Here is a 12,756-nt window from a genome sequence, read left to right as displayed (position 1 = left end):
GCCCGTTCTCACTCACGTCCCAATGGGCGGCCGCCGTCTTGGCCGCTCCGCCAATAGAGCTGCTCGGTGTTGCATCAAGATGGCGGCACTCAGGGGTTCAGCGCGGCTGCTGGACGGGACGGGAGAGGGGTCGTAGCGGTGTGTGGTGGAGCGGAGCGGGCCGCCATGCTGCGAGCTTCTCTGCGCCAGGTTAGCGGGCTCGGGGCGGGCTGTGTGCTGCGGGGCTGCCTCAAGGTGACCGCGGCTCGTCGGCCCTGCCGTGTCCCGGCGCTGGGTTGGGGTCTGGTAGCAGCTCTGACAGTCGGCGTTCCCCTTTCAGATCTCATTGGCGCTGAAGGAAGGACGGGTCACCCCCACCGAGCTCTGCCAGAGGTGCCTCGCTCTCATCAGGAGCACGCAGGTTCTCAATGCTTACATTACGGTAGCGGAAGAAACTGCATTAAAGCAGGCCGAGGAGGCGGAGGAAAGATACCGAAGAGGTATGTCAGGCTGTTTGTAAGGGTGGCAATCGTGGTGGAAGGGCGCTTTTATTGTACATTGCATCTGCTGTGTGTGCCGGGTGGGCACTCCTGGCTCTCGGGATGCAGTGGGTGCAGGCAGTACATAGGGTAAAATTGACTTACATAGCACACTGATGTAACCTCTGTGGTCTTTGCAATAATTCGAATCCCCCTGTGGCGCAAGTGGTAGAAGTGCTGCTCTGCTACACGGAGGCTTGAATCCCGGGGGTTGGACTTGATCTCTAAGGTCCCTTCCAACACACACCAGACTGTGATACTGTGTGATACTGTGATAATTTCTAACACAGGTCAGCCACTGGGTGAGCTGGATGGAATTCCCATTGCAGTGAAGGACAACTTCAATACAGCTGGCATTGAGACAACATGCGCATCAAACATGCTAAAAGGTACCGTATGAAAGGTGCTGTAGAACTTTTAAAGTGAAATCGGAGCTCTGGCTCTTCTCCTGAGAGGTTTAGCGGAGTGAAATTTTCCATAGATCCAAACATTTTCAAAAATGAGCTGAGCTGATTTGAGGAGCTGTGTTTATCTGATTTCCTCTGTCAAGATCATCTAGTATTACAGGTGGTATAGGAAACAGCCTGAACCTCCGATTAACCAACTGAGGCAAGTGATGAATCAGCTGCAGGTGCACAGGTGAAGGTAATTCAGCTGTGCTACCTAAGGGGGTGGAGCCTGGGTCCACCTCTCCTAGATCTCATTTAAGGGCTGACCACCACTAAGGTAGCATCTCTTTCTACAGATCACTCCTGTGTGGAGTTTTACAATGTGCCTCAACAGTGGTGGGCATTTATCCTCTTCCTATTACATGACCTCCATTTATCCGTCAGCTTTATAACTGTACAATTGTAACTGTATAAGGGTGTATCTTTTTCTAATGCAAGTGTATTTTCTCATTTTATTCATGTAGCTATGCTGCCATTACTAATACAGTACTTGGTTTTACAGAGGAGAGCAGTCACTAGTGTTTGCTGTTGTGTCCAGCAAAACACATTCTTTTGTGTTCTGTTTGTATCTATTGCCTTACGTGGTGCTTTCGTATGGCTGTAGGAAGAGTAGCTGTTAACAATTCTCTATATTCCCACTTTGTAGAACAGGCTTGTATGACTTTAATTCATGAACATGTTTGAAGCTTGTTTCTATTACCACTGAAAGGAAATTTTTCAGACACTCTAATGTTTCCATTAGGGTTGAGCATCCATTGTGCAGTTGAAAGCGGGGGGTGGAAAAGTCACTGTTATTATTCACAGAAGTTGTATGCAACCCAGTATCTCATGGAAGTGGCACAGAACTCATAGTTTATATGCAGTCAAAATGGCTGAAGGTGCATAGAGTTGCTTACAGGTTAGCCAACTTGTGTTTCAGCTTGTGACTGATTATATGCTCCCACATCTCATGGTAATGGGAATGATTTGAGATAGCTTAGCATTTGTCTGTAAAGAGCTGTTCCTCATTTCTTCTCATTTTAGACCGCTTCTGCAAATTGCCCAAATGCCATAATTTGCTGCCGTTGTGGTAACTTGTTTGTGTAAAGGTTTAACTTCACGTTCTGGAAATGGACAATCCAGGGTTACTGAACTGTAAATTGTGAAGGGAAAAAAATATACCATTACAGACAAAACAGTATTTAGTTTACTTTTGCTAAATGTTGAGAATTACCCATATTGTCTATTGGAGCAAAATTTGGGCACTGTGCAGCGGTGACTTTTATGCACCAATAGTGACATACTTGAAGTGCTTGGAAGAGGAGCTACTTCTAGAAATCAACCGTATCTCATCAACCACTCCCTTAACTGTTTTGTTTGCTTTCAGGTTATGTTCCCCCTTACAATGCTACAGTGGTTCAGAAATTACTGGATCAGGGCGCTGTGCTTTTAGGAAAAACAAACCTAGATGAATTTGCAATGGGGTGAGTGATGTTTATGATTTTTAACATGTGATTCCACATTAAACAGATTCCACACCATCTGTTCCGATCTGTCCATAATCCTTAAACTCATCTTTCTATCAAGTTAGAAAATAACGCACGCTGATCTGCAAAGAGAATTTAGAGTTGCTTGAACTTCACAGATATTGCATGAACGTTTTTACTGCTGGGTAAATGATCTAAATGTCAGTTTTTTATGAACATAGACTTCAACTATGGCTGTGTTTGAGGGGAAGGACTAGTATAACCTTTGTAGAAAGCAGAGGACAAGCAGACTTGCATATCCAGTAGCAAGTAGATCTGGTTACTGCACCAGCTATTTGTTGCCTTTTTTTTCCTCTTACCAGTGGTTTCTACCCTTAACTAATTATTGTTATGACCTTGATGACAGTTACTCTCTCCCAACCACAGGACTAACATATATGAGTACTCTGATTTGCTGTGAACAGGATAATCAAGAGCAACACTTTGACTTGCCTGTGGTACTGTTGCCTAATATTGGTGAATTCTGCTAGGAAAAATTGGAAGACACCGTCACAAATTTGTTCTCTGACAAATCATTGAAGGCAGCATCCAGTAGCCTGGGACAGCCCTAATCAGAAACAGAAGCCTGTGTCACCAGATCTACTGGGTACTGAAAAGATGTGCTTTAGTGGCCATGGTGGTAATGGGTTGGCAGTTGGACTAGATGATCTTAGAGGTCATTTCCAATCTTAACAGTTCTATCAATGTCCAGGGCTTCACCTACCAATGACAAAAATTAAGTGTTGCGTTTTGGCTTTGTTTTTATTTTACCTAAGCCAAAGGCATGGGTTTGGTTGGGTTGAAACACTTTGATTGGATCATTGTGGATAAAGTCATTTCCATGTCAGAGATGTGCCTCAGAGGGAAAGCAGGGAAAAAGCACAGGAGAAGAAAAAACAACCAACCCCGACCCCCCCATTATCACAGAATCACAGAATGACCCGGGTTGGAAGGGACCTCAAGGATCATGTAGTTCAAACCCCCCTGCCTGGCAGGGCCATCAAACATACACATTATGCAGGGTTAGAAGTAATTTAAGCTCGCTTGAGCACAGGATTCTGCTAAGAAGAGTTATTTCACCCCTGGCCTCTCATTTCTGTACTGTGTGTTTGCACAGTCTCATGCCATCACCAACATGGCTGCACCATCGGCTTGATGAGAAAGCTGATCCAGCTGAAAAGCAGTGTCTCAATTAGGTTCATTTTCAACTGCCAGCTCAGCTGATTTGGCTAATAACACCAACACTATGGAGCTGGAGAACCTGAGGTAGCAGTTGCAAGGAAGATGGAAAGCCCCTCCCTGCTTCTGGTGGCTGCCTGCATCTAGATTACCGCAGTCTGAAACCAGATTCCAACAAGCCAGTCTAACACTCTGAAGCATTGAACTGTGACCTCAGGGGAGTGCTATAGAGCAAGGAATAGTGGGTTATTTACATTGGAGCACTTGTTGCCACTAATTGTGGGGCTTTCCCCCCCTCCTCCAGTGTCCCACAAGGCTGTGGTCATCTTTGTGTGCTTTTTCCAAATGCAGGCTCAGGAAGCCAGAGTACTTTTGTTTTGTAGCAGATAGTTTTACCTTTAGGTACGTTAAATCTGTTTCATATTTTTGTTTGCGTCCTTTCCAGTGGCATTAGAATCACAGAAAGGCTCATGTTGGAAGGAATGTTAAAGCCCACCTGCTTCCAACCCCTGGCCACCGACAGGGTTACCACCCACTAACAGATGCTGAGGTTCTGTGGTAGTGAAGGATGAATATCCCTTTGAAGATCTCAACTTGTGCATGTTGTCTGTCTGTACTAGACTGTACATAGGTCAGACTTTTTGTGTTGAAAATGAATGAGGAACTGGATAAAGAAAAACTTGAAGAATGCAACGTGTTGTCTGTCACTTCTGTCTGTCTTCATTCTGTCGTAGGTCTGGGAGTACAGATGGGGTATTTGGACCAGTCAGAAATCCCTGGAGTTATTCAAGACAGTACAAGGAAAAAGTTGCATCCAGATCTGATTCTGAGCCTGAAAACTCTTACTGGGTAATAGCAGGAGGGAGCTCTGGAGGCAGTGCAGCTGCTGTATCGGCTTTCACGTGTTTTGCGTAAGAAGCTTTTTAGAATTGTTTCTAATTAAATGCCTTGAAATATGCTGCAAGGTTTTGACTTAATAATTTTCTAATAATGTAGTTTAAACTGTAGAAAAGCTGTTGATCTTCTCTGAGATGGGAGCATTGTTTGCGCTGGCATGCGAGAATTTATTTCACCATCATTGGTTTTTTATGGCATAGCATGAATCATAGAATCATAGAATGACCTGGGTTGGAAGGGACCTCAAGGATCATGAAGTTCCAACCCCTCTGCCTGGCAGGGCCACCAAACTTCTACAATTACTAGATCAGGTTGCCCAGGGCCCCATCCAACCTGTCCTTGAAGCCAGCATGATTTCTTGTAGGCGGATTTAGGCTTATTCATTTAGAATGTTGTTCAATGTAGTGATGTAACTGCTTTGCACTGCGTGAGGTAAAAAGTGATAATGGCAGTAAAGGAATGACAGCATTATTGTTATTCCCACATACTCTTAAATAAAACAATGGAGTTTGAGACATATCTTCTACCTCTTTATGTTAAAGACGTACACACTGAAAACTTAATTCAGCATATGACACGATACCTGTCAACTTATAACAGTATAGAAATCTTTCCTTCTGGCCTTTGTTTTTATAGCTGAGCGTGTGATAATATAAGTGAGATTTGACGTCCACAAGCTTTCAAATACCCAATTTGAAAACAGGAAGCCAGTTTATAAAGAAGTGTGAAGAAGAGTTTTAGTTTATTAAAAAAAGATCATATTTTTTTAACCACAATTATCTGCATGGAATTGCAACACGCTATTAAACTGACTGATTGTTTTTATCTCTTCCTCACCCATCTGTTAAAAGAAATCTGTTCCTTAAAAATTGACACTTTTCACTTTATGCAGTTTTGAGAGCTACGTTTTGGAACATATTTTCAGTTGTGTTCTTAACTGGGAGATGATTTAAGTAATCTTTAGTTATTATGTCTTTGTTTACCCTTGTACTGTATGTGTCTGCTTGTTAAACTATTTTTGCTCCCAGTGATTACTGCTTTAAAAAACACATTTTTATGTATAAAATTTAAGGTTATATTATTTTTGCCTGATTATAGTACTTCTGTTTTAAGTGGTCTTTGAGTTTAAAGTCACTAAAAACAAGAGAACTTTAATTTCAATGCAACTTTAAATTCCACTGAAATTTTTACAGTGACAATTTCAGTTTAGAACCAGGTTTCACTTGTGAAGGAGCAGTAAAAGAATTCAACTTAAAGAAGAATTGCATTGAAACTACACTAAACTGGAAGTTCTACTGTACTTTGTAGGCTTGGAAACAGGAAGAACCTCTTACCTGGACTTTGAAAAGCATGCCTTGTTATTTGGGGCAAAAAGCATACTGTGTCACTGCTGCTTTGTATGCTGGAGCGTGATACTTCATATCATCATTCAGTAGTGAAGAAATAATCATGAATATCTGAAAATCATAAAATAAGCACAAGACATCTTTCACAGACCACAGAATTGGAACAGACCAACTGAGAAGCAGGAAGTAGGTATTTAGGGCCCTGTTCTGAATGCCCGGTTTCTATTTGTCTACCTCTGATTTGTAGGGAGAACCAGTCTCTCCTTGTGGCTAATTCAGAGGCCCTAAGAAAAATGCTGAAAACAGCTGAAAAATAGCAGATGTAGGGAGTAGACTAACATTTAGATTGCCATAACCAGACTTTTAGTTGGGAAGAATTCAGACATTTTAAAGTCCAGGCATCATAAAGCCATAAATATTTATTGTTTGGAGATGTTCTCAATCATTTTACTAATGGCAATCCTTTTGAAACCATAGAGCTTTAGGATCAGACACAGGAGGATCTACCAGAAACCCTGCTGCTCACTGTGGTGTAGTAGGTTTAAAGCCAACATATGGACTGATCTCTCGCCATGGTCTCATTCCTCTAGTGAACTCCATGGATGTGCCAGGAATCCTAACCAGATGTGTGGATGATGCAGCAGTTGTGCTAGGTATTACTACTACATATATATTCGTATGCTCAAAGCAAGCTGAATTCAATCTACCCAATATAGGTTTTCCTATTCTTCAATGTGTCATGTCATGTTTCAGGTACACTTGCTGGACATGACCCTAAAGACTCTACCACAGTTCAAGACACCTTTCAGCCATTTGCACTGCCAAGTTTGACTGATGTCAGCAAGCTCTGTGTAGGAATTCCTAAGGTAACATTTAAATCCCATCAGCAGCTGTGAACAGGGATGGCAAATAGAACTCCTTCCAAAATAAAGCATTTGTGTTTGGTCTGTCACCACTCAATCTCTCATCATTTGAAACAGTGAAGATGGTAAGAGCAGCTCCCAGAAAAGAGCAGTGTGTGCTCTGTTGCCCACGTAGGTGATTCAGACGGAGCATCTGCAACACTTTGTCTAAATTGCTTTGTCATCATTGTGGGAAACGCTGCCAGGAAGTTCCAGGGAAAATGGGGGGCTTCAGTTCTTGCTTCTCTGTGGCTTTTTCATCAGATACCTCCACAACTGCATGTGAGCTACTTTTAGTGACTTCTCAAACAGTGAGCTTAATACTGCTTTGTGCAGTGTTTTGAAATCCTTGTGTAAATGGCACTGTGATAAAGCATAATTCTAAAGGCAATTGAATGGCACAAGGAGCTGTGACTCACAGAGCTCTAATAGGGATGGAAAGAAAATTTTGTGATAGCCGCTAATGGTTTTATCAAGTAATTTGGCTTCTAATGCATATAATTTGGTCATTCTTGTAAGTACGCTTGTAATTTAAGCGTGACATTTGGAGCTGCAGCCTATTTTTAATTACCTATTATAATTTTGTAAAGGTTCTGTCTTCAAAGAGACAGTGTGTAATGTCTGTTGGTTTGATTCTCAGCACTTGAACCTGTGATAGAACGAGTAAACCAGAAGATTGAATTTTGTAAGAAGAGCTGCCCGCTGGCAATTAATTATTCAGAATCTGTGAAATGCAAAAATAAGAAAAAAGTATGTGTAGAAAATTAATTTTCTCCATACTGTTTACGTTTTGGTAAATCTAAAATAGCAGTACTGATAAATTATTCATAGCCCTTGGGTAGTTGTTTTCTGCTGCTACAGATTAACCCAAACAGGTTAATGCATATATTATGATAATACGTATGAGTCGTTGCTGTTCAGAGATCACAGGGTATTTTGACCCAGATGTTTTGAGCCTGAACTAAAGCAGATATCCTAAAACAGGAGTGTTGATTGTCTAAGTTCTATCCCAGCCTTGTGATTGCAGTTCTCTGCTGGGTTGCTTGTTTGGCTGAGGCATGCCAGTAGCTGCTGATGTACTGTGAGCATAGGTTATTCACTGCTAGATATCATAGAATCACCAAGGTTGGAAAAGACCTAAAAGATCATCCAGTCCAACCATCTGCCTACTACCAATAGCTCCCACTAAACCATGACCCTCAACACAACATCCAGTCGTTTCTTGAATACCCCAAGGTTGGTGACTCCACCACCTTCCTGGGCAGTCCATTCTAGTGCCTGACCACCCTTTCTGAGAAGTAATATTTCCTAGTGTCCAGCCTGAATCTCCCCTGCCACAGCTTGAAACCATTCCCTCTGGCCCTGTCACTAATGATGTGAGAGAAGAGGCTGACCCCCAGCTCACTACAACCTCCCTTCAGAAAGTTATAGAGAGTGATAAGGTCTCCCCTGAGCCTCCTCTTCTCCCCGGCTGAACATTCCCAGCTCTCTCAGCCGCTCCTCATATGGCCTGTGCTCCAGACCCCTCACCAGCTTTTTTGCCCTTCTATGGACATGCTCCAGGGCCTCGATGTCTTTCTTGCAGTAAAATATCCCTAGTATTAAGGCTTACATCTGAACAGCTTCAACCCATGAACTGTAGAGCCATGTGGTGTGGTCTCTATGACTAGATGAACGAGTGGACAACTCCAGAAGAGAACTGCTGAAATTGCATTATGGATTTTTATGGGTTATAATTTACTAAGGTGAACATAATATTCTTCAGATAAAGGAGTCCAGTTTATTTAGTACTGCTTGCTTTTAAAATATTTAGTAGATGTTATAGGCTGTAGTATTTAAAAACATGTATTGTTAATGGTTTCAAAGTATTTTTAGCAAATGGTATTTATGTTGGTTGCCAGTAAGAGTAAACATCATTTCTTCTTGATTTTCTCTAAGGAGTACCATGTACCAGGGCTTTCTAGTGAAATTCTGGCTGTTTGGTCAAAGGCTGCTGACCTCTTTAAGAACGCAGGTGCTAAAGTAGTTGAAGTGAGTTTACCACACACCTGTTACTCAATTGTCTGCTATCATGTGCTCTGCGCTGCAGAAGTGGCGTCAAATATGGCCAGGTTTGACGGACTGGAATATGGTAAGGCCTTTTACATTACTTTATTGTTGTTCTCAGACAACAGGAACCTTGCTAAGTGACATTAAGAATTACCAGTTTTGATAGTATGCATTTCACAGTTGAATGTTTGGTGGGATTGGAATATAAAAACCCTGTGCACATAAAAACTGAAGAAATAAATATTTTATTGTTTTACTTGTACACACTTGAGTGTCTGGGGTTAAAATCTTCTCTGAATGTGGTTTGTGAATTTTTCCAGAATAGCAGCATGTTGGTCTGCAGCAAACTGCAGCCTATTGTACTATTATGTGTACCTTTACATTATTGAATCCTAAGGATCACAAAAACTATTTCTAAATTGCTTTTTCTTTCCAGGACATCGTTCTGATGTGAACAAGTCCACAGAAAGCATGTATGCTGCAACACGACGAGAAGGGTTTAATGATGTTGTAAGAGGAAGAATTCTATCAGGAAACTACTTCTTGTTGAAACAGTAAGCGAAACACATCTTGAAACTCAAATTTATTAAGTTAATTCGTTAAGCAAATGGCAAAGAATTGTTCATCAAGACATGAAAAAATACGTCCTCAAGCTAGTAGCTACTTCTATCATTATTATTGCTTTAGCTGTGTGGTAACTAGTGAACAGTTAGCAGTGAATGAAAATGTTTTCCCTTACTAGTACCAGGGAGCCTTCTGAATTAAGTGAAACACCTTTTGTGTTTGTTTTTTTTCCCAACGGAGCATTATTGTCACCTAATAGTTAAAATGAAGGAAAACGTATCCTCTAGAATGACACTGAAATCGTGTCCTTCTTGCAGTGTTGTAAGTTCTGTAGCTGTTAATCTCATTTAAGCTCCAGAGAAACACTGCTGGTGTGTTCTGCTGAGGCCTTCTAGAGCAAGGCAGATGATACAGCAGTTAAATTAACTATAGCTCCCTGCTTTAGTATGCAAGGGAGAGAAGGCAAAGCTGCCTGAACTAATGTTTTTATAGAGGGTAGATTTTTATCCAACTCGTGTTGAGAATGTGGTGAATGGATCAATTCAACATTTTTTCATCTCCATTTTTACTCCTTATTTAGTATCCTAGTATGCTAGAGAAAGCAGGAGTCGTACTTAAATTGTTTAGATACTAACAGAAAAACCTGGTCCTGTAATTTGTCTCAAAACAAGTGCATGACAAAGCTCCTTCTGTCAGCAGCAACATTCATCAGAAGTGACTTGTAGTTGCTCTCAGAGATAGGAATGTTGTCAGTCAATAGATAAGAAGCAGCTTTTATGGAATGCCGATATTCCTGCCAAGTGTGCTTATTCTGGTCGCAACTGTCCAGGTCACCTTTCTAAAGACTGCTTTAAATTTCATGCAACTCACTTTTTTTGTGAAGGAGCATAAGATTGTGTTCCATCAGGCCTGAACAAGACAGTCCTGTTTCTATCAACAGTAAGTTATTTTTGAGGAACAAAATCCAGGGTTCTTCAAGGGTTCTTCAAGCATTCTTGAGACAAAGTACAAACATCTGTGTTTCCTGTAAAACATTGCCTTTTACAGGATATTTTGCTCTTGCTTTCTATAAAATTGCCATGTGATCGTTTATGAAATTATGGTTGTTTATAGGTATTGCATCAGAATTTACCGAGTAGGATTGATTTATCAGTATTTTATTCCTTCTTTTTGTTAAGTGTTGGTGAATGCTTTAGAAATTAAACTCTGAAGTTATGAATTCTGTTACACGTTTACCAATTCCACAAGTGAAATTAAAAAGGACAATAAATGTAAAACTAATTTGTTTCTGCTTCAGAACTGCATAAAGGCAGTTTAGAAAGCCATGAACCCAATACTTGTATGAGGGAAAAAAAAATGAGGAAAGATAATAGTTTAGTAAGAAGCGTACTAGAACCACATTCTCGGTTTTAAGTCCATTTGGATGTCTGCATAGGTCATAGGAGTTTTTCACATCCATTAAGTGACTAGCTGGATTGAATCCTAGAGTTTAATGCCTATTTTGCAAACTTGCTTTGCCTTCATATTATTTCTAGACTTTACTGTGCCTTTCTGCAGTGAAATCCAATATACAGTTTAGTTTCAGGAGGGCCATAAAAGCAATTATTACTCTGATGTTCAGCTATTTTAAACTAGGGTTTTGTTTTTCCCTTCACCTTTCTTCAACAGAATTTTATGTCTTTTTTTCTCTGACATCTTCATGGCTCTGAGAGCATAAACACAGTGTTTGGTGACTAAGCTTGTGGTATATGAGAAACTCAAATACATGTCAGCTTCTTAATCAGGAGGAATATGGAGCTTATCTTTTCTATAGTAACCAAGAAATTGTTCCGTATTTTCAGTATTACAGCATTTCACCCTCACACCCATATTTCTTTCTAGGAATTATGAGGATTACTTTGTCAAGGCACAGAAAGTCAGACGTCTCATTGCCAATGACTTTGTGAAGGTTTTTGGGAGTGGTATTGATATTTTACTCACTCCTACCACTCTGAGCGATGCAGTCCCGTATGTGGAATTCATCAAAGAAGACAACAGAACCCGCAGCACACAAGATGACATCCTAACACAGGCTGCAAACATGGCTGGTGAGTAGGAATAGGAATTCAGCTGTTTTCTCCTGCCTATACCATTCATTCCCTTCAGCTTTTTAATCTCATACGCAGAAATGAGATACCTCACCCTTCTCATTAACTTGCTATTGTAAGTTAACAACTTTATGCATAAGTACAGTGCATTTGTAAAATGCTTTACAGTGTAGGGCTAGATTTTAAAATGCTGCTGAGCTGCTCTGGTTCTCTCAGAATTGTTACAAAAATGACTCTAACTGGATTTGTTTAATAGTAAGCCAATGTGTGCATAACTTCTTTTGTTTCAGGACTGCCAGCCGTAAATGTTCCTACAGCTCTTTCAGGAAGAGGTTTGCCAATTGGGCTTCAGTTCATTGGGCGCTCATTCCAAGAGAAGCAGCTGCTCACAGTAGCCAAATGGTTTGAAAAACAAGTACAGTTCCCAATGATTCAGCTAGAAGAAGTGAAGAAATATGACAATGGTGTCCTTCAGCATCAGGAATCTGCTTCTTATTCCTAGTATGAGATTTGCTGGTCAGTGAAAGCAAGAAAGCTGTTGGGATAGTTTAATGTTCAAAACAGTTTAAGATGACAATATGCAGTAATACAGGATGGAATAATGAGAGCCTGTTACTGTGTAATTAAGGCAGAGCAAATCATTAAGTAAACATGTATATCTTACTAAGAGCCACTTCTTACTGATATTAAAAACACCAGATTGAAGTTATTTGTCTTTCATCTGTGGAGCTGCTTTTTTCCATCCCCAGAGGGCATGTGAGGTATCTGGCTACTAAAGAACTAGCCTGAATTTTCATGTGAAAATTGCATGGTTACCAGGGAGCTTGGTTTCTCTCTGGAACATAGGCTTTGGTAATGGAAACAACCAGACAAGCTGTAATGGAACAAAGTTATTGAGAGTCCATTTGCCAATGAGTAAATACAAATGAAATCAAGAAAATGGCATATAGATAACTGATTTTAAAAGCAAACAAACAACTACCCCATCCTCATTCTAACAGACTCTCATAGCAGGAGATGAAGTACCTTTACACGTACAGATCTTGCAGATCTCTGGTTACATCTGTCATCAGAAGGATGAATTTCAGGCTTCTTGGGGGAAAGATGCTGATTAATCCTTTCCTGCCTTCATCATAACTCTCTATAATCTGCAGTTAATTTCTTTTATTTTTTTCTGCAGTGTACCTCTCTATACAAGTAATGCCATCTTTTCCATCATGGAAGCTTATTCAGAACAAAAGCAGTTTGAGATAAGTTTCC

General features: G+C 40.7%; 1 protein-coding gene and 1 long non-coding RNA gene across 4 annotated transcripts in view; one reads left to right on the top strand and one right to left on the bottom strand.

Annotated features, from left to right (window-relative positions):
• The first annotated feature begins 71 nt into the window (after positions 1 to 71).
• On the top strand, positions 72 to 12,205 carry QRSL1 (glutaminyl-tRNA amidotransferase subunit QRSL1). 3 transcript variants are annotated; one of them, XM_085543665.1, is made up of 11 exons: positions 72 to 189; positions 320 to 479; positions 809 to 907; positions 2,334 to 2,430; positions 4,386 to 4,562; positions 6,485 to 6,547; positions 6,648 to 6,760; positions 8,735 to 8,927; positions 9,282 to 9,399; positions 11,291 to 11,496; positions 11,787 to 12,205. In XM_085543665.1, the coding sequence occupies exons 6-11, from the start codon at positions 6,493 to 6,495 to the stop codon at positions 11,996 to 11,998; spliced, it is 897 nt and encodes a 298-aa protein (XP_085399791.1). In that variant the 5' UTR covers positions 72 to 189; positions 320 to 479; positions 809 to 907; positions 2,334 to 2,430; positions 4,386 to 4,562; positions 6,485 to 6,492; the 3' UTR covers positions 11,999 to 12,205. The 3 variants fall into 3 exon arrangements, with proteins under 3 accessions (XP_085399791.1, XP_015714140.2, XP_085399790.1); XM_015858654.2 differs by having other exon boundaries at positions 6,372 to 6,547; XM_085543664.1 differs by lacking the exons at positions 72 to 189; positions 320 to 479; positions 809 to 907; positions 2,334 to 2,430; positions 4,386 to 4,562 and adding an exon at positions 5,953 to 6,080.
• Positions 5,883 to 12,756, bottom strand: part of LOC146761442 (uncharacterized) — a 31,625-nt gene continuing 24,751 nt past the window's right edge. The window contains exon 3 of the long non-coding RNA XR_014944861.1: positions 5,883 to 6,005. This is a non-coding gene — a long non-coding RNA (uncharacterized LOC146761442). The remainder of the gene's footprint in view (positions 6,006 to 12,756) is intronic.

Source organism: Coturnix japonica, chromosome 3, assembly GCF_054131305.1.
Source record: "Coturnix japonica strain WE chromosome 3, WE-NBRP24, whole genome shotgun sequence".
Classification (NCBI taxonomy): domain Eukaryota; kingdom Metazoa; phylum Chordata; class Aves; order Galliformes; family Phasianidae; genus Coturnix; species Coturnix japonica.
The sequence above is the reverse complement of the archived record's forward strand: the minus strand, read 5'-3'. Positions and strand labels throughout refer to the sequence as shown.